The 25,628-nt window shown below is 50.5% G+C and overlaps 1 protein-coding gene across 2 annotated transcripts in view; it reads right to left on the reverse strand.

The window, feature by feature from the left end:
• The window catches only part of CD6 (CD6 molecule), a 38,379-nt gene extending 14,918 nt beyond the window's left edge, over positions 1 to 23,461 (reverse strand). For both annotated transcript variants that reach the window (XM_059404671.1, XM_059404664.1), the window contains exon 1: positions 23,212 to 23,461. In XM_059404671.1, coding sequence (XP_059260654.1) covers positions 23,212 to 23,272 — 61 coding nt within the window. In that variant the 5' untranslated portion in view covers positions 23,273 to 23,461. The remainder of the gene's footprint in view (positions 1 to 23,211) is intronic.
• Positions 23,462 to 25,628: the final 2,167 nt, after the last annotated feature.

Raw genomic sequence — 25,628 nt, forward strand, 5'->3', positions numbered from 1 at the left:
GATGCACTAAATTTATTTAAAAAGGAACCGCTACCTTTTCCTGGGAATTTGCTTTACAGCGTTAAGATACTTGAATATAGAAACATTCATTGCAGGGGCATCTGGGTGGCTCAGTTGGTTAAGTGTCCGATGCTTGATTTCAGCTCAGGTCATGATCTCAGGCTCATGGGATCAAGTCCCATGTCAGGCTCTGCGCTCAGCCCAGACTCTGTTTGATATTCTCTCTCCCCTCTGCGCCTCCCCCGCAAATAAATTAAAAAAATGTTTTTTTAAGTGTTCATTGCTTTAAAAAAGCGACCATGGTTCTCAGATAATTAATCACTGGAAATAGACTGAGTGCTCATTCGTTGGGAAAATGGAATGAATTATGGTCCATTTACAGCATGTCAGCTTCTGTAGCCTTTATAAAGAGTGAACTGGAGTTACACCAGTTGGAGGGATTCCCATGCTATGTTGAGGAATGAAGCAAGATACAGAGAAGAAAATGTAGTCTGTTACAACTTTTCTAAAGCAATGGTCGAAAAACCCCAACCAACGGAGCCACCAGGCACCCCTAAATATTTTTCTTACCATGCATTATTCAATACTAAATTCATCTACTAAGTTCCATTATCCTGTGTGCCCCAGAAAATCATCTTGAGTTGTGCCCCCCATTCTGCAAAGGATAGGAAATGCAGGGGTGGGTGTCCACATGGGAGAAGAGAAAGCTTCCCCCCAGCCCAGGGGAGTGGCAACTTTTCAGGCCACAGCCCCAAGCAGAACAGAACAGGACCTCGGACTGGGTAGCCTGGGCAAGATGCCAAGGGGACATGAGACGGAGGTGAGTGAGGACGGGAGAAATGAAGTCACCTTGCCTGGAGCCTAAGAAAATGGGACACTCATCCTCTAGTGTCTCCCAGGCCCGTGGGATTCCATGGAAAGGAAGGAGGCATCAACACTGAAGGAGAGGCTGAGGCCCCCGTTGGCTGGCGGGGAAGCTGTCAGGGGCTGTCAGGGGCTCAGCTGAACACCGCCCTGGGGCCCTGTACACCACACCCAGCATGGCCATCCAGGGGTGGGAGAAGCACTTGCCGCCCCTGCTCCAACAGACGTGCTCAGGAAAGCATAGGCACATAGTCAACGCTTGCCGAGTGGCTGATGTGGGAGGGATGCTGCTGGGTTGCATTTGGGGGGCAAGGCAGGGTGCACAGAGTGGACTTACAGCCACGCGGAGGGAGGGCCCCACAGGGAGAACCAGCGTGCAGAGCCTAGCAGGCATCCCCTGCCACCAAGCATGTTTTCTTTTTAACATTCGTGTGGGGTGTCGGGAGCCCGTAAGTCAACAGCCCTAAGGACCGCAGCAACAAACAAAGCCCGTCTGAGCCAGCAGTTTCACTTCTGGGAACCTGTCCTCCAGAAATAACCGTGACGGCTGCATAGAGATTAGAGTCCACATGTCAGAACTGGAACGTTCTAGATTCCTTTCTCCAGCTGGATCCCTCTCAAACCGTGTGACTCAGGCAGATCATTTAATGTCTCCTAGCGCTGGGCACTCGCGCTGCAGACCGGGAACAATAGGCTCCCCACTGCAGCTCATCATAAACATGAAATGAGATGACTCCCGGGACCTTCCTGCGGCCAAGACTTAGAGACACTGCCCGGTAGACAGTCTTCCCCTGTCATTTCTAATAGTAAAAACATTACAAATCTCCCAAGCGGAGACAACGGAATTATCTTAAAAGCATGTGGGGGATTGCTTAGGAAGATCCACATTTAAAGTATTTGCAAAAAAGGTTCACAAAAAGGGACACCTGGGTGGCTCAGTCGGTTAAGCATCTGCCTTCGGCTCAGGTCATGATCCCAGCGTCCTAGAATCCAGTCCCGCTTGGGGCTCAGCGGTGAGCCCGTATCTCCCTCTCCTTCTGCCTCTGCCCTGCTTGTGCGTGCTTTCTCTGTCTCCCTCTCTCTCTGACAAATAAATACATAAAATCTTTAAAAACTATATTCACAAAGAGTTTTTAATGATGTGGGGAATGCTATAAACGGTTACGCTCTCCCCTCCAGCCCCTGCCCCCGCCCAGCCTGGTTTCAAGCTTCTGAAGGTCTTCCGGGACCTAGAGGGAGCCTGAGTTCGGTCCCCCATTCTGCCCTCTCCTCGAACCCTGGGACCTTTTCCCTCTGTGGCCCCGGCCACATACAAGTACGTTTCTTTGGGTGATGAACTGTGGATTCCCATCTATCCCGCTGGATTCTCAGGGCCACGGGGAGAGGGACTGTTTCTAGTTTCTATTTTGTTCACTCCCATATCCCTGGCACCTGGCACAGTGCCTTGCCCAGAAGAGATGCTAAAAGGATATACATAAATGAAACCCAATCTCTCCTACAGAAAAAAAAAAAAAGCTTCAGAAAAATATAAACACTAGTAAGAAATATACCCATACAGTGAGTTTTGGCGTTCTCCTTTTGTTGCTCTAAATTTTTAACATCTACAATTAAATGAAAATTAAAGGTCTCCAAAGAAACAAATGGGCCTTTTTTCCTGGGGATACAAGGCTATCCAGCAGCACTGGTACAATGAGTTTTAAGTCAACCGTCCCCACATTCTTCTCCCCCGAGCCTGCAGAGAGGCCCTGGCGGATGGTGTGGCCATGTCAGCCAGAGCCATCCTTGCTCCTGGGAGGTGAAATGAAGAGCTCAGGTGCTCAGTGGGCCAGAGTGTTTCCTCTCCTGTAAATATCAGCATAGGCAGAGCGGAGAGGTCACCGGGCTGAGCATTAAGGAAGTGGGTCTCAGCTGATTTCTATCATTAGTTTTCTTTGTGACCTTGGATTGGTCTTTTATACACCCCAGACCTGTTTTCTCACTTGCAAAACAACAGGCTGATAGCTTTCTGGTCTCTTCTAGTCCTTCTGTCCTTCAATTATAATTAAATAAAATATATAATGAAAGATGACGTCTGTTGAGCACTCACTGTATGCCCCTATAGAGGGTAGCCTTGTGCTTTATCCGCTGTACTGGTTATTTGAATCCTCACAACTCCTCGGTGAAGTGGCATAGGAGAGAGAACTCCAACACAGAGAGGTTAAGTAAGTCACCCAAGGTCACCCAGCTGGTCAGTATTGGAGGCAAAACTAGAACCTGGGCAGTCTGGCTCTAGAAGCCACTCTTTTAAACCACTACATTGTACAACTTCCAACATCTTATGGAGATAGATGGGAAATCTGTCCTCTTCCCTCAGTTCAGGGGTGGGTTCATCATATGCAAAGAGTTTTTATGTATAAATGCAGCAGAGATATAGAAATCTGGACATGTTAGAGATTGTTTTGTCTGAAATGGAGGATTGTGTAGTGCTGGGCTATCCAATATGGTGGAAATTTTCATTTTATTCAGTTCAATTCATTTAAATTGAATTTTAAAAACTGATGTTCAATCCAGTCATTGGAAAACGTCACTGAAATGTTCGAGCCACATTGACCTGCAAATCTACCTTTCCCATAGTAAATTTTATGAAATCTAAATACAGATTAAGTCCTGCTGATGAAACTTTAGTGTCTGGATTGAGGTGGGCTTTAAGCACCAAGCATACACCATGTTTCAAAGACTTGGTAAGAAGAAAAACCAATACCACAAAGAATGTAAAATAGCTCATTGATAACGTTTTATATTGACAGCATGCTGGAAAGATATTTTGGACATCTGGGTTAAATAAATATATCATTATGTTAACTTCGTCTGTTGGTTTTTACTTTTTAAAATGTGGCTCCAGGAAAATTTTAAATGACAAATGTGACTCATCATATTTGCACCAGACAGCATGGTGTGTTGGAGACCATGGGCCTTGACAGCTTAGCCATGAGCTGCCCAAGTCCCTTTGGCACCAGGTCTCCAACACAGGCTGGCCCTCGGAAGCCCCTGTTTCAACTTGGAGGAGAAAGGGACAATCACGAGAGAACCAACCACCAACAGAAGCAGGGGCATTCGGGGGAGGTGTCCTGACAGGGAGGGGGCCGGGACCATGTGAATGTTTTTCTTTCAAGAACTTTCCTTGAGGTTGCTAATGGGGGGTGATCCATGGAACTGGAAAGAAAAAGGAACAACGTATAATTCCATTAAAATTGGAAAGAAGCGTGGTACAGGCTCACACAAGTAACTTCGAACCTGATCCTGAACAGCCAGCGGGGTTCTGTCTTTGAAGGAACTTGGAGGAGTTGTGACACCCAGCAGGGCTGAGTTTACTTTGTCCCAGAGACTGAGGCTGGCTGGGAGGCTTGGCTGGATGGCATGGCCCTCGTTCACAGAGGTGACTGGTGTTGGGCGACTGTGAGGAATGGACCAGGCTGCACCTGCTGGGAATCTCCAAGCCCAGGAAGGTTGGGGTGATCTCTCTCTCCTTGGAACCTGGAGACAAGTTAGTGACTTGGTGTTTTGGCCCTAGGTTACTTTATTTGACAGTTTTTGTTGTTTTCATTCTTTCCTCTCCTACTTAGGAAAAGCTTGGGGACACAAAGGAAACTCAATATGCATGCTATGAACGGGACCTTCGTGCCCCTCCCAATGCATGTATTGAAGCCCTGTTCCCCAGTGTGATGGGACTGGGGGGGGGGGGCTTTGCTCCAGGGTGGAATTCCCATCCCCTCCCCCACCAAATCCAAGGAGATGTCAAGGGGAGGTCAAGGGCAACAGCAACTCATAACCTCCACTGAAAGAGAAGAAGAGCTATCATCAGAATAAGGCAACATAACCAGCTCCGGGGTCTGCCAGAGTTCTGGAACTCCCCGTCTCTCTCTTGCTCAAGAAAGCGAGGGAGTGTGAGTGACATTAGGCTGCGAGCCGAGAAATGAGTCTGCGGCTGACCTGCATTCAATGCCATGAACGCCCGCGGACCATTCACCACGTGTGTGACTAGAACAGGTGCCGGGGAGATGCGTGAGGCCGGGAAGATTCTGGAAGTGGGAGGGTCTGTGGCCTTTCCCACGCACGAGGACACCTCTCCAGAAATCCTTTTTTCATTATCCAGAATGCAGGTTTGGGGGATAGACAGAATCGTGCCCCGAGCCCTCTCTGCTGATCACCGGCTATGTGACCTTGGGAAGTTCCCTGAGCCCTGCCAGACTTCTGCCAGGTATGACACCGTGTATGGACAGGGGAGAGCATCTGGTCCTCGAATGCACATTCCGTCCCAGGCGTAAAGATGACTCCAAGGGCCCTTCAGCCTTCTCCTCGGCAAAAGGACTATTCCAGTTCCCCCAGAGACTGCATTCTTTCCTCCTTCCTCCCCATCTTTCTTACAAACCTTCGCAGAGCTGTCCCACACTCACGTCTGGCGGCCCTCTTCCCTGGCTCTATAAGCATGGTGCCCGGTCGTCCTGGAGATGAGATGTGGCCTGCAGTTGCCATGGGAACAGGAGTTCCTCCAAAAGCAAAGGCTTCTGCGGTTCTGACCCCAAAGCTCGCTCACTCAGGCTCCCATACCAGACTATACCTTCTCTGCAGCTTCCAGACAGTGAGACGAGACACTGCTGAGCATAGAGAATCATGGGCAACTCAATATAAATCCCAAGGGAGAACAAAAAAGATGGGGTTCCAAGAGAGACCAGCAGGCCAGAAACACTGACTTTTCATGGGCTCCCACTGCTTGATTTCCCATAAAATTCGACCACTGAGTGCAGGAGGTAGAAGTCGAGCCCCTCCTCTAGAATTCTGATTCAGCAGGTCTGGGGTGGGGTGCTTGAATCAAACTTGCCCAGGTTGAACACCCAGCTTCCTCTGCACTATGGGGCTATCAGGCAAATCTCATTACATGCCAAGCTTGCTTCACAGGTGTGAAACCCTCCCAGGACTGAAGTCCCATGACAAGAAAGACCCAACACCCTGCCCACAGTAAGTCCCCAAGATCTTGCTGAGTCAACGTGTACAAAAGCGTGTGTGTGATAGACTTGGGTATGTGCACGTACACGTAGTAGATGGATAAAGCAGATTACAAAGAAATTATACGTGATGATCGTATCCTTAAAAATAGAATGAATAGTAACACGGCCAATAATACCTTAAAAAGTTGAAGACGGTCATGCCTGGACCCCAAAATTATATCTTTCCGTATATATCCTAGAAAAATTTCTCGGGCTATTCACATGCAGACGTGCACAAAGATTTTTACTGTGGCTCTGTTTGTACTGGAAGAAAATTAGAAGTAATCGAGCAGGGGCGCCTGAGTGGCTCAGTCAGTTAAAAGTCTGTCTTTGGCTCAGTCATGATCTCAGGGTCCTGGGATCAAGCCCCGCATGGGGCTCACCTCCATGATGGGGAGTCTGCTTCTCCCTCTCCTTCTGCCCGGCCCCCCGTCCCAGCTCATGCACTCTTTCTAAAATAAATAATCTTTAAAAAAAGAAAGTTAATCTAACAGCCCACCAGCAGGAAATAATTAAAGATACTGTATTATATTCATAGACCGGATTGTTTAATTAAAAGCATGAACTAGATCTGTATCCACTCGGATAGACCTTGGAAGCATAACGTATAGTAAATTCTCAACAAATCCTAGCTACCATTATTTTTAATAGAAGTCTCTGTAGAGACTCACCTCCACCCACAGTTCTGGGATCGTGCCATGGCTAGACCTGCTCTGGGGTCTGCTGCGGGAAGGGGGCGGTGATGAGGGAGCCCCAGGCTGGCCTGTAGCTTGGAGACCAGCCAGGAAGCCCAGGTGCCAAGAACTGGCTGAAACCCTATCTCTCCGGCGGCATGAGGGTCCTCAAGGAACCCAGAGGAGAGAGAGTCTGGAAAGTGACTGCTGGGGAGGCGACCTGTGGCCCAGACCTTAATGGTCAAGGCGTGTTTCACGGGGGCAGGGGGAACCGACCCGACCCACAGTGACTGAGGATTTCCTCTGTGCCGCGTGTTTCACAGACATTGTTGTACAGAATCCTTGTGACAGCCCTGTGAGGTCCCCGCCCAAGGATCCAAAGCTGGGACTTGACAGACCCAGAATTCAAATCCAAGTTTGTTCCCCATATTCTGTCTTTCCCCTACTGCGGGCAGCCTCGCTGAGAGAAGGCAGAAGGGCATTCTGGGTAGGATCTCCAGCATGAGCAGAGGCCTGGAGGCAGGACAGGGACTAGTGTGCTAAGCTAGGGAGAATTCAAGAATAAAATCCCCCAGAGCTCAGCCCCCTGTGCAAGGGGCAGGACTGGGTTTCAGGGTTTCAGTGGAAGCCAAAACCCTGCTGGGCCACACAGGGTTTTCCAGGGGGCCTGTCCCCACCCACTGGCTCTCTGGAGGGACTCTGGTTCGAGTCTTCGAGAGCTGCTGGAGCAGCAGTTTCTGGGTGAATGAAGCTCAAGTGTGGGCACGGGATGAAAATCCCCCCCGCTCCTAGGGGCGGGGCTGGAACTTTCAGAGGTGGGCTAAAGCCCCCTAAGATAAGGGAACCTTGATATCAGGCCCCAGAGTTGCTGGGAGTCATCAGCCTCCCTCTGAGGAAGGAACCAGGGTTTCCCAAGCAGGTGACTTCAGGCTGGGACCAGAATACGATTTCAGGTCCAAGTCCAAGCCCACATTGTTACCTGCCAGACCTCACAGTCGCCCCATGTCCCCCTCCACAAGTCACATGCAAGGTGCTTTTTGAGGTGGCTCATTAAGACCTCCCACATTTCTGCCTATCTTAACCCTTAACCAAGAACATGCATTCATTCATTCCTTTATTCATTCTCACTCTCGGCCTGGCTCTGTGCCAAGCCTCCCACTGTGGTGGGGGACACAGATGTCCTCACAGCTGATTATAGTCAAGTATAATGGCGATCGCAGGGGTCAGAGCAAAGGGCGCTGGGAAAAGTAGAGGTGCGAGAAAATAACTTTGAGTCCAAAGAGGGGGGCACAATTGGAAAGGGTCTTAGAGGATGAGTAGGAGTTCGCAGGGATGAGAAAGTGATGGAGACCAAGAGTTATCCAAGCCTTAGATGACCTGGGAGACCTAACCGGCCCCTTTCCAGAGGTGAGTGGGTCAGGAGGAGCAGCGGTGACCCTCCTCTCTCTGCACACCACTAGTTCTCCCTGCCAGTGGCCTAGCATCACGGGGCTTCCCCATCATTCTCTGCAAAGGTGCTTGAGCCCTGACTTTAATAGGGGGAAGCCTCAGCCCCCTGCCCCAGTGATGGCTAAGATCTCCAGTCAATGCCTGTCTGCATGGTGTCAAGGCTTTAGACTTCAATCGAGGATGAGTAGAGGACTGGCTGAATGTTTGATCAGTACCAAGGTATGATGGACTCTTGGAAAGTTTTGCAGAGGTTTGACTCGAGCATCCCAGGCTCGGGCCACCAGCACCCACTGCTTTGGGCAGAGGGTCTGGCTCAGCCATCTCATCTCACACCTACTCACTCCCAGCTGCGCTCCGCCCTCCCAATCCATTCCTCTGGCTTGTGACTCGGTTTCCAAACTCCAGAGTCTTGGGGATCAGAGAAACCCAGAAGTCACCCCCATAGGGTTGGGGGGCAGCACGGCAAAACTGGAGGTGGGGGAGCCGTGGAGTCAGACGGATGTGTGTTCAAATCCCATCTCTTCCCCTTCATACCAGGATCTGGATTTCTTAACCTCTCTGAGCTCCGGTGGTCTTTCTCCACATAAATGGGGGTGGTAATATCACCTTCATGGAGCAGCCAAGAGATTGGCAGAGAAAGGGGGCACAGGTTTGCAAGCACAATCCCTTACTGCCATTCAAAAGCCCCAGAGACCCTCAAAGTAAAAGAGTTTTCATAACTCTGGTGGCGGCGACACGGGATGCAAGGTGCCCGTAGTCTTTGTTTACTCCACGTGGTATGGAAAATCATACATTTTGCTGCAGAAATATTAACGTATTTGGTTCCAGTGGCTGACCAGACTCTGGCCGTGACATTACAAAGTACCATGTCCCCTCTCTGAGATCCAAATATTGTAAATTCTGCGTTGTACCTGGCTGCGTGGACTCCAGAGAGAGAGTTGGAGGACCTGATGTGGTTTTCTGTTTCACAGTTACTGAACGGGTACCTGTGCGGGTCAGTCCTCCAAATCTAAGGCCAGGAAAGTTGCCCTAACTTCCCCTCCCTCTTCTCCTCTCCTTACCTTTCCTAATGCAAACCCTCCTCCAAAAAGAAGCTTGTGTATAAATCAATAAGGAAAAGGCAAGCAATAGAAAAATGGGCAAACGGCCGGAAGAAGCCTTTCAGGGAAGGGAAACACACAAGACCCATAAACTTGTAGAAGGGATCCAGCCTCACAGTCATCAGCCAAATGCAAAGTAAGGCCACAGGGAGATACGATCTTACACCCACTAGATTGTCTATAATTAAGAAGTGGGGTAACACTGAGTGTTAAGAATGGAGGTCAGCGGGGACTCTGAACATTGCTGGAGGAAGCAGAGTCAGGACAACCACTTTAGAAAACGTTGCCATAGTCGTGGCCCAGAAATCCCACCCTTGAGGTGTGTGTGTGCGTGCACACATGCACACACACACACACACTGCTGGGTTGAATTGTGGAGTGAGTTGTGTCTCACAAAAAAGATATGTGGGAGTCCTGACCTCAATACCTAAGAATGTGACTTTATTTGGAGAGAGGGCCTTCGCAGAGGTAATCAAGTTAAACTAAGTTCATTAGGGTGGGCTCCAATCCGACAGGACTGGGGTCCTCATGAAAAGGGGTAATGTGGACACAGATGTGTGCACATAGGAAGAATGCCGTTTGAAGAAGAAAGCAGAGATCGGAATGGAGCTTCTTCAAGCCAAGGAATGCAAGGAACACCAACAAATCACCAGAAGCAAGCAGAGAGGCCAGGAACAGACACTCCCTCACAGTCCTGAGAAGGAACCAACCCAGCGGATGCCCTGATCTCGAACTCTCAGCCTCCAGAATTGAGACAATACCTTTCTGTTGATCACACACTGATCCGTGGTACTGAGTTATGGTGGCTCTAGAAAACTGAGTCACCCACATTTGTGACAAAGGTTGCCTGCAAGAGGCAGGTGTTGGGGAGACTCTGTGAGAGCGTCTAGAGAATTCTGGGAGGGAGAAGAGGGGAACATGCAAGATATATGCATGAACCCCTCCTTCACTTCAGATGGCCAGACTCTGACCTCCCAAGTGCTGCCTGGGACCAGTTTCATGGCTTATGCTGATGTGGCTGTACCGGAGACCAGAAAGGTGGCTGGAAAGGGCCTGTGAGGCTCTTCGGGGAGGATATAAAGTCCATCCAGAATGTAAGAACGGAGGCGCTGGCATTTGGGTGGACCCGTTCTTCCTCAAGAGGGTTCAGGAACTTGCCTGGGGCCACCGAGGAGGTGCTGGCTCTTGGGATCAGACGCTCGCCTGCCAGACCCCAGCGTCCACGTTCTCACTGCCACCCTGACAGACATGGTTCAAGGCCAGCACCATGCCTGTCCGCACACCCCGCGCCCCCCCACCAGGCTGAAGGGACTGAACGCCCCCATCGCTCGGGGAACTTGCAAACTCCCGCCATCCAGAATGAAAGGCCGAGCTGTGCGAGATCTCTTTACAAGTGGTGGTGGGAACGTTTTTCCAATCAGGATGATGGGGGCACCTGGGTGGCTCAGTGGGTTAAAGCCTCTGCCTTCGGCTCAGGTCATGATCTAAGGGTCCTGGGATCGAGCCCTGCATTGGGCTCTCTGCTCAGCAGGGAGCCTGCTTCCCCCCGCCCCTGCCTGTCTCTCTGCCTACTTGTGATCTCTGTCTGTCGAATAAATAAATAAATAGATAATCTTAAAAAAAAAAAATCAGGGGACACCTGGGTGGCTCAGTTGGTTAAGCAGCTGCCTTTGGCTCAGGTCATGATCCCAGCGTCCCGGGATCGAGTCCCACATTGGGCTCCTTGCTCCGCAGGGAGCCTGCTTCTCCCTCTGACTCTGCCTTCCACTCTGTCTGCCTAGGCTTGCTCTCGCTCGCTCGCTCTCTGACAAATAAATAAATAAAATCTTAAAAAAAAAAAAATCAGGATGATGGGTGTGTACGGCGGGTGTGAATTTTCAGCTGGAATTGGGTGGGAGCCACCAGGGAAGATGGTGGAATTGAGACCAGCCTTTATTAGGACCTTAGGGACATCCCTGCCCCTTTCGGGGGCCTCAGTTTCTCCAGGCTAAAATGGGCCAGCTGTGGGCTGACTGCTGAAGTGGGAGGAAGCTCTCCGGCCTCTGCCTGCTCCTGGTTTGGGGGTCCTCCACGGACTGCCTTTCCCTCTGTCACAGCACTGCCCCCTCTGTCCACACGGCCCCCGCCCTGACCCAACTCTGCCACCAGCGCCTCGTTTCCCAAACCAGACCACTTAAATGGGTGAGCAAATAGCACTGAATCCCACGGCAAGCGGCTTCATCCTTTTGCAGCAATCCAGGGCTTGGGGTGTCAAGTCCGGGCTGATGCGGCTCAGCTTTGAACACCCAACACCCCATGCAAGGGGAGAGTGGCCTAGGCTTGGGGAGCAGGCTCTTTGACACCACCGTGTTTCCAGTATTTTGTTTATCACGGACATATTCTATTTACTGAAGTAATATTTGTTGGAGCAGTACAATGGTGATAGAAGGTTTCTAGGCTTAAACAAACTGACTTAGGTTGAAATATGGAGTTGATCATAGACAAAGGTCATTCAATAATTGTATATGCATAAAGGCAAATCAGATCATGTCCTTCGATACCTAAAACTCTCCAGTGATTTCCCGTTTCCCATGGGTTCATTCCAAGCCCCTATGTGCTCTGTGTTTGCCGACACCAGCAGCCTGTCCACCTCCCTCCTGCTCCCTCTCTGCAATCTTGTCCCGCATGCCCATGAGCCAACCATTCCACTTCAGGGCCTCCACGCCTGTGTTCCCTCCACCTGGAAGGTCCGTCCGCTGGATCTCTCCATCTCTCGGGATTCCAGACTAATCTCATTACTCACATCTCTGCTCAATGCCTCCCAGAAGCCTTATGGGGACCCCCATCCCATTCACTCTCAGTCTGCCTTGCTTTGTTTTATTTCCCTTGCTGCATATATCTCTCTAATATGATACTATTTTTTAAAAGATTTTATTTACTTATTTGACAGAGAGAGAGAGAGAGATCTCAAGTAGGCAGAAAGGCAGGCAGAGGGGGAAGCAGGCTCCCCGCTGAGCAGAGAGCCCAATGCAGGGCTCAATCCCAGGACCCTGGGATCATGACCTGAGCCGAAGTCAGAGGCTTTAACCCACTGAGCCACCCAGGTGCCCCCGATATGATACTGGTTTAAAACATGCTTGCTCATTTCTCTATTTTCCCCACTAGAATAGAAGCTCCTTGAAGTCTGAGGCTTTGTCCTGTATCTTTAGTGGCTGAAAAATGCTGCCCCACATGGAGCTGGAGCTCAACAAATCAATGGCAGGAATTGTAGGTGGGGAGAGAAGTGGCCCTGGGAGCAGAGAGGAGTGAACCAAACTCCAGTGTCTGAGGCCGGGCAAGATGGCGTCCGCTAGAGGCTCAACCCAAGGGGCTTCATCAGCTCCAGCCTTCCAAGCACTGAGCCAGTTGGCGCCTACTCCTGAATCAGCAAAGCAAGCCAAGTCAGCGACTAAACTTGTATTAGGAGTGATGGAGATCTAACATCACCATCCAGAAATGGTGGTGATAATAACCAGCTCAGGCCAGAATCACCCATCATGTTACAACTAGTGGGTAAAAGTCTGCAGGGGGGCTAAAATTTTTACATAGTCCCAAAGAATGTGCCCACAAGATACATATATGTTACAAAGGAGAAAAGAGTAGCTTGACCTAGCAGACATCTTCTTAGCCAAGCACTCAAAATTAGAACACCAAGATGGGACAGGCTGATTCGGCGTGCCTCTTGATACAGCGCACTGAGAAGAAGAACACTGAGCATGTCTGTGCTATTCCTGCCACAGGAGGCATGACTAATCATGAGGAGCCATCAAACCAAATATGACTAGGGATATTACACAGATTAACTGGACTATTAGGGGCGCCTGGGTGGCTCAGTCATTAAGCTTCTGCCTTTGGTTCAGATCATGATCCCAGGGTCCTGGGATCCAGCCCTGTGTTTGGCTTCCTGCTCAGCAGGGAGTCTGCTTCTCCCTCTGCTTCCCCACCCCCTACCCCCGCATGTATACTCTCTCTCAAATAAATGTATAAAATCTTAAAAAAAAAAAAAAAAGGAGTAACTGGTCTATACTCTTTAAAAGGATCAATATCATGAAAGAGAAAGAAAATCCTAGAAAATGGTCTAGGTTAAAGGAAAATAAAGACAAGAATAAAGCATGGTACACCAACTAGAATTTTCTTTTGCCTCGATGGTCATTATTGGGACAATTGGAAAAATCTGAAAAAGGTCTGTGGATTATCTATTAATATTGTATTGATGTCAACTACCCTATTTTGACATGTGTATTGCAGTTAGATGAGAGACTGTCCTTTTAAAAAAAAAAAAAAAAGACAGATGGAAGTATTTAGGAGAAAGGGGCCTTATGTCTACAACCTACTCCCAAAGAATTCAGGCCAAGAGTAAGAGACAGACAGACCCAAAAAACGGGTAGGCTGAGAAAATGTAAAGCAATTGTGGTAAAATGTTAACAGTTGGGGAATCTGAGTGACGAGCATATGGAAGTTGCAACTTCTCAGCTGGTCTGAAATTATTTTGAAATAAAATGTTGGGGAGAAAAAAAAAACAGAGAGAAAAAGAAGACAGAGGCTGAGAACGGGTTGCCATCGAGGTGTGCAGGAAGAGTGGGTGTAGGAAGCCAGCTCCTCGCCTCACCGAGCTGACATCTCAGAGCCCAGGTCACCTGTGCTCGCCTCAGACCATAGTGGACCACAGCCCGAGGCAGCAAGAGCACAGGAACCCCCTCCCACCCAAACCGCCCCTGCCCACCAGGCTGCCCACCCCAGCTCTGGCTCTGTGACCTTGGGTGGGTCATCCCCACTCCCCCCCACCACCACCAACCCCACACTCTGCACCTTGGTTTTCTCCTCTGACAAAGAGGAGTCGATGACTGGCAGCCTTCTGGGGTTTCTTCCAACACAGATACTGTCATGATATTTCTAGCATCCTGTCTGGAGAGTGTGGCACATTTCTCCAAGGAGTTTAATTCGTTTGGAGAGTGCCTTTACTTTAGTTCAGCCGATGGAAGGAGGGGAAAGTGAATCTCCGGGCGCAGAGTGGGGGATGGACTTCCTTCCCGTCCGGGTCATGGTTTCCCACCTCTGCCCCCCGCCCAGCCCAGCCCAGCTCCCGTGCACTCCTCCCAGGCAAGGTAAGCACGCTACCAAAATTCATACTAAAGCATGGATAAAATCCTTCCCCTAAGCTCCATTTAGAAAGAGGCAGTGGGGTGGTGGGAGGGTGGGCCGTGACCAGAACGTGACTCTGGTTCCACTTCTGACAGGGCTGGAGCTCTCTGAGCACCGGTTAGTGCTTCTATAAAGGCCAAAGCTGTGCTAGGCTTTGTGCAGAGCTGTGAGGACAGGGTGACTTCTCTGTGTCCTGCCTCGCTCAGGGCTCCGCAGGTAACTTCCAAATTAGAGGTGGGGTGCTCAGGTGAGACCCCCAAGACATGTGGAAGCTCCTTGTCCACACAGCCTGTGGCCCCCAGCATAGGCGCCCTGGGCATCTGCCAGGATTGCCGGGAGAGCCCAGACCAGCTTGGCTATGATGGAGTGGTTGGGGGAAGCCTGGAACACAGGGTGGACCTCCTAATGTGCCCTACCACCTCCTAACACAGGTGGAGGCCAGGGAAAAGCCAGGGGGTCACTTTCCTATAATGGGATCCCAGTCTGTGTCTCCCCAGGGCTCTCGCAGCCCCTCCATGGTGCCTCCCTCCTGAGGCCGGCCTCCTCTCGGAGGCTCCCTTGGCGGCCATTTTCTGGCAGAAGGCATTCAGGCCACAGAAATCTACAAAATGGTGGGCGGAAACTGGGGCTTCCCTCTCGTCTTTCTCTGCTGTCCCCGTGAGCTCTTACCGTGGCCCCAGGCCCATCAGCAGTTATGGCCGTGGGACTTTTCAATACCCCCAAGGAGCCCCAGATTTCCCCCCAATTACCTCATGGCCAATGTCTCATGGAGCCTCATCTCAGACCTGGTTCTGGAGGTTTCCATCAACCTTGTTTTACAGCTGGGGAAACTGAGGCTCAGAGAGGCTATTCATCCAGGAAGTGATTTCTGACTCAAGAGTAGCTTCATGGTTTTTTGTTCGTTTGTTTGTTTTTATCCCGGTTCCATGACAGCCCAGCACGCAGTGGGTGAGAGGAAAGCCTCCAGAGAATGCAGAGAACTTTCCTGAGAAATCTTAAGGTGGATGGGGTCCATGGCCCAAACCCTGCCTATTTTCCAGGGCTGGGAAAGAACATAGATTAGGAGTCATAAGGTCCGATTAACCACCTACCAGCTGGGTATCTATTAGCTGTGTGATCTAGGAAAAGTCACTTCACCTCTCTGGGCCTCCGTGACTCCCTCAATAAAATGGAGGTAACGACTCACATGTCATAAGGCTGCATGAAGAGATACTTATGAATTTACAGAGTGTGGCCCAGGAGGCCGTGACCCCTATGATCGCCCAGCAAACCTCTTGAAAGGTATGGTTTATGTGTGTAATTTCTATGTGCCGGTCACTGTGCTTGGCATTCTCACTAGTATTAGCTCTGCGAAGCTTCCTCACACAGCAGTGCGGGTGAGTCAGGAGGAAGAAAACAGGCCGTACGGGACCAGCGGGGCGGGCCGGTCAACCCCTCCCTGTAGCCAGCCTCAGTTACGCTTTTCCATTGCCTGTTGAACCTCCAGGCTTCTACTCAAATCAGCTCTTCTGCCTGGAATGCTTTTCTCCCCTCTTGAACTGGACTCCCAAGAAGCTGCAAAACAGCACAGAGAAGGCCTGTGTACCTATGGGCCGGCCTCGCCGGAGAGTGACATATTAGGTAACTAACTAGAGTAAATGACCCAAACCAGGAAGTTCGTGTTGATGAAACACAGCTAACTAACCGATACACGTTCACTCAGACCCCAGCAGTTTCTGTGCGCTCTCATTTCTAACCGTCTTTGTGCCGTCCTTCTCTATCTGTCTAGCCCCCTGAGACATCCGTGTCCCTGTCTGGGAGGTCACCCTGTGTCTCCAGGAGGCCTGAGCTCTCCCTCCTCGGACCCCCAGCCCCTGAAGGCACTATAGCCCCGTGATGGACAATGTGGGTTTTGGAGACCTACGGACCTGGATTTAAGCTCCACATCAGCCACCAGCCTGGGACAAAATACATAAATATCTGAGCCTTAGTTGTCCCACCTGTAAAATGGGGGTGATTGTCCCAATGTCAGGGCGGGACGGGCTCAGCTTAGCTGCTGCTCAGAGAACGGAGAGTCCCCTGCAGTGGGTGGTGCTTGTAGCTGTCATTGGATTGTACCTGTCGCCGTTACCTATCCCAGGCTGACCCTTGGGTGTTTTATCGTCTTCCTCACGACACTTCCAGTGTTCAAGGGCAAACCTTCATATCTCACATCTCACTGTCGAATGGGGCCTGGCATACAGCAGGTGCTCAATAAATGGACCTAGATGGCGCTTCCTGCCGGGCAGGCTTTCCCGGGGCTCATAGCGCCTCTCTAGCTATGGTCTCGTTCATTTCTGGCCCAGGTAGGCAGGGTAGGTGCCCAGCAGACCCTGTGAGGGCTGGGCCTTGGTAAGAACAGCCCTGTTTGACCCCCTTTGTCCCCAAGAAGCCTTCCAGGGGACCTCAGAGGCCCCTCCGGCTGCAAGCAGGGGGCCATAGCAGCTGGAGGAGGTGCCTCATATTTGCATGGAGCCCCCAGGGCAGCCAGCCCCGAGACAAGCCAGGCCACTCCTTGTTAGGAAAGACTCAGAGCTGCTAGTCGGGACACGGGACACGTAAGCTGAAGTCCTGACACTAGCTACAGACTTTTGGGCCAGTCTCTCAGCCCTGAGAGCCCCTCCTTTCCTCATCTATACATGGGGTTGTGATGTGGGTAAATGAGCTTGCCGTGCAAACTGCGTGTTAACCACTAAATCCTGTATTCACACACGCAAGAGCCTTTTCCTTGGTCTGTAGCATTTATAAGCTAACATTTTAAAGCCCTGCTATGTTTGGGCACTTTCCGACGCATTATCTAAATTAACTTTCATACCATGGAGGGAGAAGCAGAATTTCCACTGAGCAGGGAGACCCACGCGGGGCTTGATCCCAGGACCCTGAGATCATGACCCAAGCTGAAGGCAGATTTTAACTAATTGAGCCCCCAAGTGCCCCGAGGTGGGTGTGTTTAGCTGCAGCAGGCAGGCAGACAGAAGCTAAAAATCACCCCTGGGTCACACAGAGCTGGGACTGAGAACCCAAATCTGATGGATGCCAGGTTCCCTGACTTCATGTGGCAAATGCAGGTTGGGGTTACCATGTTGTGCCAAAACGGGCTGGTTGGTTCCTTCCTTCCTTCCTTCCTTTTTAAAAGATTTTATTTATTTGAGAGAAAGAGAATGAGCAGAGGGGAGTCACAGAGGAAGAGAGAGAGAGACATAGACTCCCCGAGGAGCAGGAAGATGTGTGGCTCCATCTCAAGACCCAGAGACCATGACCTGAGCAGAAGGCAGATGCTTAACCAACTGAGCCACCCAGACAGCCCCACGGACTGGTTTCTAACAGCCGGATCTCCAAAGCCCTGCCCATAAATGGTAAAAACCTTATGGAACAGACACAGAGTACAAGGATTTTTCGGCTGGGTCTTTAGTGTTCAATGAAGAAAGCAGGGCCAGAGAAAGGAAAGGAATGAGCCTGCCCAAGATTACCCAGCAATCGAGAGTGAGAGTGAGTTCTAAGAAGCCACCCCCACCTCACCTGTCCTCCAGGTTCTTTCTCCCCATGCTACAGGGGCTCAGTTCCCAGAGCTGAATTGGGGGACGTGAGTCTGGGCACCCTCCCTGACTTCAAGGCTCACCAGGAATCCAGGGGCTGCCTAGGGGGTCTGGGGACAGCCTGATATGGGGCCCCCGTGTCCAGGGTGTTGTGCCCTGGGAAGGTGAACAGAAGGCTTCCCAGGGCTGTGTCCGGTAAGGGGAACAGACTGTCTAGCCCCATTGTCCTTTCTCTGGATCCGTGTTTCCAAGGTGTGAGGCACACGCACAAAGGTTTGAGAAAAGGTTTAGGGGGTTGCTGACCTGGTCTTACATTAGCAACATGAAGGAAGTTATGCCCTGTATTTCCTTTTCAGTCATTCTGAGTATTTGGAGGAGAAAATCTCCCAGGGCACTTGTCCATAATGCCTGACATCAAGAACCCCTCCCGTCTGAGCAAAGGGAAAGCAGCCACACGTCTGAATTTAGTGACATTGTTCTGTTTCCATGACATTTATTTTCACCATTACTACCATGAAGGTGATGTACAATGGCTTTATCTTTAAGGGAGCAACATGACGTTTTCTCTAAAAATGAACGTATTTACACTTTAAAAAAACCATTGAGAATATTAAGTCAATAGTCAGATAGATGGCAGATTTCGAAAATACTGGGGAGGGGCAGGAATGAGGGCCCCCAAGAAGTGCTGCCCTTAGTAGCTCTGGTTGCCCTGGCCCCGGAGGGTCGGGGTTGGTAGGTGGGAGCTATGCCAAGGGTGTGATGGAGGGTCTGGGGGACACGGTGAGCAGACAGGAGGTGGGCCTGGGGACTCCAGACCCAGTGCAGGGCTGAGCATGGCATGGGTGGTGGTTGATGGTTTCATGGCTGTCGAGGAAGCCTGGTCTTTTCTTTCAAGCCCCTGCCCCACAGCCTCGGTTAGCTGAATCCCTCCCTGTCTCCAAGGAAACAACTGATGCTTCAGTCTTGAAATCCAACAGCTGGGGACCTAATTTAATTCCTGAGGTTTCCTATCAGAAAGTGAGGCTGGCTCAGAGTGGGCCTCCATCAATACAAAGGAAACTACTACTTTTAAAGTAGTCAGTAGTCAGTCCTCGATCAATACAAAGGAAACTGTGGACAGTGTTTCTTACTCGCTCTAGATCCCTCTGTAATAACCCACCGTAGCCCAGGAGCTGCCTCGTCAAATCACCACGGTGGTGACCGCCAAACTCACTGGCGAGGGACCAGAGATCCAGACTGAGCAGGAAGAAATATACAAACGCCGGTCAGACATTATTTACACATCTGTCCGTTGCAGTCTTGCCAGCAGGGAAAGTAGTGAAAGGGTAGAAGAAAAGAATCATAAACACATTTGTTTCATTTAACCCAATCAAGTGGTCACGCCCCTTGAGTTGGACAATTAGGTCTGTAGAACTTGGGTCCAGAGGTCATGGGTTGAGGGACCAGCCCGAGCTGAGGGCAGAGGCTATCCAGAAGCACTGGGCACACCCGTCAACTGCACATGGGAATTATTTCTTACATTAGGGCAAAACAATAAAAAAGCTGACCTCACAGCAGTCCACAGTGATAGAGACACTCCCATTGGCTGGCAATCAGCCAAGTTAATGGCTATGGACAATCCTTTTCTCCATGGTAAGTGGCTTTGAAGCCTAAGAAGATTTGATTTTAAAAATAAAGGTGGTGGAAGTACATAAAACCCCCTAGTAATTACACATTCATGCTCAGTGTCAGATCAATTGCGTGGATCCCTGGATCGGTGATGTTTACCAACACTTGGCTGCTGGCATTTCTCATGTGTGTGACCGAGTAATTGACCTCGGTTGAAATTTTAATTTAAAAATTTAAGAAAATTTGGCAATGTCTGTAAACATTAGAACACTTAAGAGAACTTAATATTCCCTCCATTTAAACGTCAGTTTTTTAGATCGGAAAGTATTCCCTGAAATCCTTAGAAAAGGCTTGTTTCTTGGAGGTATTTGCAGCATTTATAGGAGAATCAGATTAATTAAATTTGCAAATGCAGTTCAGACAATCTAAGGCAGTGCTTGCCAGTGGAAACATAACCACAAGCCACATAGGTCATTTACAATTTTCTAGTGGCCATGTTTTTTACAAGTCAAAAAGGAGAAGGCAAACTGAATTTTAATAATAAAATGTGTTTAACGCAACCTATGCAAAATACCGTTTCAACACATAATGCATATATAAGTTATTAATGACACACTTGATGTTCTTTTTTTGAACACAGCTTCAAAATCTGCTCTGTATGTCACCTTCCCAACCCTTGTTCAGTCGGACTACCGTGTTTCAAATGCCTAATCTGTTGGTCGCTGTACGGGATATCACAGATCTAAGGGCACTTAATTAGCTGCCTTTGTGAGCAGTATTTATTATTTAAGGACGCTTATTCCGTTCGAACTGATCTGCTGAAATATTAATCAAAGGCTCCCTGAGAGTCACTGTTAAAAATTACTGGACTTATAAATAAAAATGAGTTTCGGATTGTGAATTTACAAGTGAAGGAAAAAGCCAGATTTTTAAAAATTTGATTGTTCAAGAAACTTTTAAAGTAGTCACAAATGGCCTTCTTAGTGCCCAACATCGGCCCCCAAGGACCTCACCAACCACGGTTCAGATGGAATTATAGTCACCAACCTCAGCATGGCCCTCAGAAGAAAGGTCTGGTTATTTGTTACTATTTCACACACAGAATGTCAGATCTGATGAGCCCTTAGATGTTTTCTGCCCCAAGCAACCCATTTCACTGGTAGAAAAACCAGATCAGAGAAGAACGCGTGGTGAATTAGAGGCCAGGCCCAGGCAATGCCCCGGTCTCCTGACTCCACCCTGTCCTACCCAACCAAGGGCTTCACGTCTGTTCTCTCGGCCTCTTTGTCCCCAGTTGGCTGATCAGGAAATGGATGCACACACCTGGAGGGTAAGGGGACCAACTGGTCCTGGACCCAGGCCTCTAGGGAGCACCAGCAGAATGAGACAGTGTGGTCCCCCCAACCCCGCATCATTCATCAGTCAGCACACACCCGAGCCCAGAATCCAGGCCAGCCTGGCCCAAGAAATAGCTGTCGTGAGGCCCTGGGTGGAGCCTGGCACTGGGACTGCAAAGGAGAGCAGGCGAGGAGAGGCCATGACCGGGTCTGCCAGGGCCCCGAGGTCCAGGATAACCTGCCCAGGGCCCACAGCTCTCGGGGTCACACAGAGTCTCTCTCCTTCTCCCAGCTCCCTTTCCTCCCTCTTCTCTGTTGTTTTTCTTTCCTTTTTTTTCTCTCCTGGGAAGCCCTTGCTTCCTTTAGGCAACCTGATCTGCCCAGCACACTGATTTCGCCAGGAGGAACCCCACAAGCAGATCTGGGGTCCACCTTGCCCGCCGAGGGCTGGGTTCCGCTGGGGTTGGGAGCCTGTTGGACCTGGGTGGAGGGGAAGGACCGCCCGGGCAGGCGGGAGGAGCGGCCTCCCAACAGCGGCCCGCCCTGGCCTTCCCTGCCTCATTCCCCGGGCTCTGGAGCGCACGGTCCTGCCTTCCCGGCCCTTCCTGCCAGGCTGTAGTTCCCAGCAGGAGACACACACCGCTGGGGACCCTTCAGAGGTTTTAAAGAAGCAGCATTTAGTGCAATGAAATCTCATGGTAGGGAGGCTCCTCCCTGCTCCGAATGCTATCAGTCCCCCTGGAAAGTCAAGAAGAAAATGACCGTTTGGGGACAGGGTATCTCTATCGCCGTCCTCCATGTCCCCTTCAACAGGGAGCTCAGGTGTCGGCTTCAGGGCCTTTGCATCCTTTTAACTTTTTGCTAGCACGTACTAGAAATCGGTTTCCATCCTCATTTATTTTTATGTTTACCTTCACCTCTTACTTAGGACATATGATGTCAGTTTTCCACTTACAATAGTGACATGAAGTTTCCTCTCAACACTTGTTAGTAATAAGGAAGGCCATTGACTATAAACATAGTTTCAGAAACATGAAGTAAATGTCCGTCCAGGGAGTGGGGTGGGCCAGGCAGGAGTGTGAGGAAGGAATGAAAAGGACTGGGGGTTAGGGACCGCGGCTCCAGGAGACCCTTCGTCTCGCCCTCCTGAGTTCTGCGGGGGCCCTGGGTTCCCACTTGCTGTCAGGCACCACTCCAGGCCAGTTCCCCGGGGCTCTGGCAGCAGACCCCTATGTCCCAGACTTCATTCTGAGCCGAGGCTGGCGGCTGGGGCTCATAGAAAAGGACAGAGGGTGGCAGTGATGGAGGTGGGGAAGGAGGGACGCCCCTCTGACCATCTGTCTGTCTTAGCTCGGGGCAGAAGATGGTTGGGTTCCAGGTGCTCTTGGCAGAGCCAAAGCCAAGCCACCCCACATGGAGCCGAAGGCTCACATGTTCCCGCTCCCACAGTGAAATGGCTTTCTCCGAACGAGTGTCGGGTCAGGAGCTCATGCCTCTAGATAGGGGTGGAGAGAAGAGCTGCCCGCACCCTAAAAATCTCCCCAGTTCTCCCCATTCTTCTAGTCGACTTGGGTGCCCCGCCTGATGGGGACTCTCTGGGTCTCCTTCTGAAAGCAAAGTGAAAACACTTGGTATCTCCACTGCCAGGTGGGCCCAGACTCTTGGGTCCAGAATTGTTTCCATGCATTCCCCCCATCCCCAAAATGCAAGCTTCTAACAGAGGCAGGATGGGCCCCTGCTCAGTTCCTGCCAGACTGGACCCCACAGAGGCCAATGTCCTCTGATGAGCACAGCCAGCCCCTGAACTTTCTGGCCACCTGATGTCCCAGCCCAGATTGCAAAGGAGGAGCCCAGATTGCACCCAAGAGGAGCTCAGGATGGGGGAGGAAGAGCTATCCTGTTCATTTTTGCCCTAAACTACCCCTACTCTGGCTGCACTGGAGCCATCGGCTGTCTTTAATGTCCGTTGGCTTCCCTGAGTTGTGTTTCTGGACAGTTCTTCTGTGAATGTAGAAGCCTAGTGAATCGAGAACCTCAGCTTCGGGGTTGAAAATACAATCCCCAGTGGTCCTACTTCTCTGAAAGGCAGTCTGCTCCCTCCTGAGAGTTGCCAAGAAATAGGGCTGGGGAGTTCCCAAATCTATGGTGGGAGGCGTCTCCCTCCTCAGACCCTGGGGCCCTCTGTGGAGACACCACTTCTGCTGCCCACACCATCTCATGCCTGGGAGTCTTCTAGCACTGTCCAGGCAGAGCCCTGGCCCCTCCGGGAGTTTCCTGGACCCTCTCCAGGTCCCAGTCGCCATTGCCAGAGCTGGGGCCTCCCTGGGACAGTCTTGGCTAGAAGGCTAGAAAGGTGAGTGAGAAAATGACCAGCAAGGGGGCCAAGAGGACACGACCCAGATCCTCCAGCACGGGTGGCAGGGGTGGGAAAGGGGTCCTACCTGAGAGGGCTGCTGTCAGCAATCCAACGATCACAGAGAAGAACCACATGTCTGGTGCCATCTCTGACTGCTATGCGTGCCTGCCCACGGGAAGGGCCATCCTGGGGTCCAGAGGGGAACGTGGCTGCTATGAGCTCCTCGTACCCACTCGGACCTTTGCTGCTCCTGTTTATAACTTTCTGTCTGAAAGACGGAGAGCACTCCTTTGCACGCATGCGACCAAACCCAGCCTGTGAGTGTCTCTAACGCCTCTGCGCTCTACTTGTGGTTTTGGTCTCCAGGAAGCCAGGCTGATATCACAGGGGCTGAGAGGGAGAGCCCAGCTGCCTCTGCTGTGAGCCCACCCAGCCTGGCTGAGCCCAGGAGTCACAGAGTAGGACACACACATACACATACACACACACATTTCCTCCTAGTGTCTCCTAAGGAAAAGGGAAGTGAGGGCATTCTTCCTTTCTGGAGACCTGATTCATAGTAGATGCTCAATCAATACATGTGGGAAGAGTGGACACATGACCCAAGGCCTCTCCCGGTCCCTGGAAATCCAGCTCTTCTGGGATAAAACCCCAAGACTTAACTTTAGTCCTTGGGTGTATTAATGGCTGGGCAGGAGGGTGTGGTCTTATACTTTTGAGAAGAGAAAGCCTCAGATTCCCTTAAGAGAATTGTAAGTGGAGAAGATCTGAGAGATGGTTGGTCCCCATCTCCTTACAGGCTGGAGGTGTCCCCTGAGAAGGCACAGGAGACTATAGGACCCCCCATTGGTGAGCACTGGGCTGGGTATTCGTTCCTCAGGCATGGGGGCTGGTCCAGGAAGGACAAGCAGGGTTTCAACAGACAGAGGTGGTGGAAGGCCTCTGGAAGGGCCAGAAGGAATAGCAGGAGCAAAAGTCCAGACTTCTGGGTAAATGCTGAGTTGTTAGGTTGGTCTGTCGTGGATGCTCTGTGGGTTTTTATTTTTTTAAGGTTTTATTTGTTATTTTAAAGAGGGGGAAAGAGCATGAGTGGGAGGAGAGGCAGAAGGAGAGGGAGAAAATCCCAAGCAGACTCTGCACTGAGCATGGAGCCCGAGTCAGGGCTTGATCTTACAACCCTGAGATCATGACTTGAGCCAAAAACCAAGAGTTGGACGCTCGCTTAACAGACTGAGCCACCCAGGTGCCCCTAGTATGTTTAATTTACCACTGTACTCCCTGTGAGGCACACTGTAGATGCTGTGTGAATGTTGCTGAGTGAATGAAGGGACATATAACTTAGTTTGGTTGTATAAGCAGGACCCTCAAAGAAACTGAGTCCAGAGGAGACTGGTTCCGTCCTGGCCCTTCCCTATAGGACCTCATCTCAGCTTTACCTGTCCTGGCCTGACACTTGCTTCCTCCTCGTTTGACTTCATTTCCCCATCTGTGGAATGGGAAGGATTTCTCCACTGGGTCCCAGTCCAAGGGGCCATCTGATGTTGCAGGTTTGGGAGCCACAGAGAGCTAAGCCCCTCTACCTTGAACTTGTGGGGTGAACCAGACTCTGGCACCAGTGGAGGCTGCCCTCTTGTGGAAGGTTACTGGTAGCACAAGCCGCCCATGGGGACCTCCATCCCCTGGGTTCGCCTCCATTCAACTGATGCTTAGGGGAGACTTTGGTGTGGGGAACTCTGGCATGGGCTCTGTGGATGATGAAGACAGGAGGCCGTATCCCTGCCCTCAAGGAGCATGGAGTTCACAAACCCAGGTGACCAAACCACAGGTCAGTGTAAGAGAACACAGCTAAATGGGCTGGAGAGGATAGCTAGGCTTCCATTTCTGACAATATGATAAGCAGCATATACTGAAAGTTCTCCTGATACAAAACACACAAAAAAGAGTTGGGGGGACAAAAATATTTGTAAAACTTTTTAGAAATGCAAAGTTGAGGTGGCAAGAAAGTAATGATAATTATCAGAGCCTAAAATAACAGGAAAGCACAAATCCAAAGAGATCATTGAGAGCAGAAGCAGAGGTTGCCCTGAGGTGCCTGCTGATCGCAGGTGGCCAAGGTTTTCAGTGTAATGAGACAAAACCTATAGCCAAGCAAATGAAAAGCAAAATCAGAGGCCTATCTCCTACAGCAAAACAATGAAAAACAACACCCACAGTGAATGAATGAAGAAAGAAAAAAACTCTCAAAGGGATCAGACACAGAATGTGCTTGGTTCAGCATTGACTCTGAGTGGAAGAAAAAGAAATGCTAACCCTAAATGCTCTTAACCACAAATCCACCTGCAACAGGGTCTGAGAAGGAATTCACAGCCCTTGTGATCCAGAAACACCACCACCACCACCACAGAGAACAACAGGATAGTTTAAAGCAGATAGCATGGGGAGCCTGGGTGGCTCATTCATTGTCTGCCTTTGGCTTGGGTCATGATCCCAGGGTCCTGGGAT

Source organism: Mustela nigripes, chromosome 1 (assembly GCF_022355385.1).
Source record: "Mustela nigripes isolate SB6536 chromosome 1, MUSNIG.SB6536, whole genome shotgun sequence".
NCBI lineage: Eukaryota > Metazoa > Chordata > Mammalia > Carnivora > Mustelidae > Mustela > Mustela nigripes.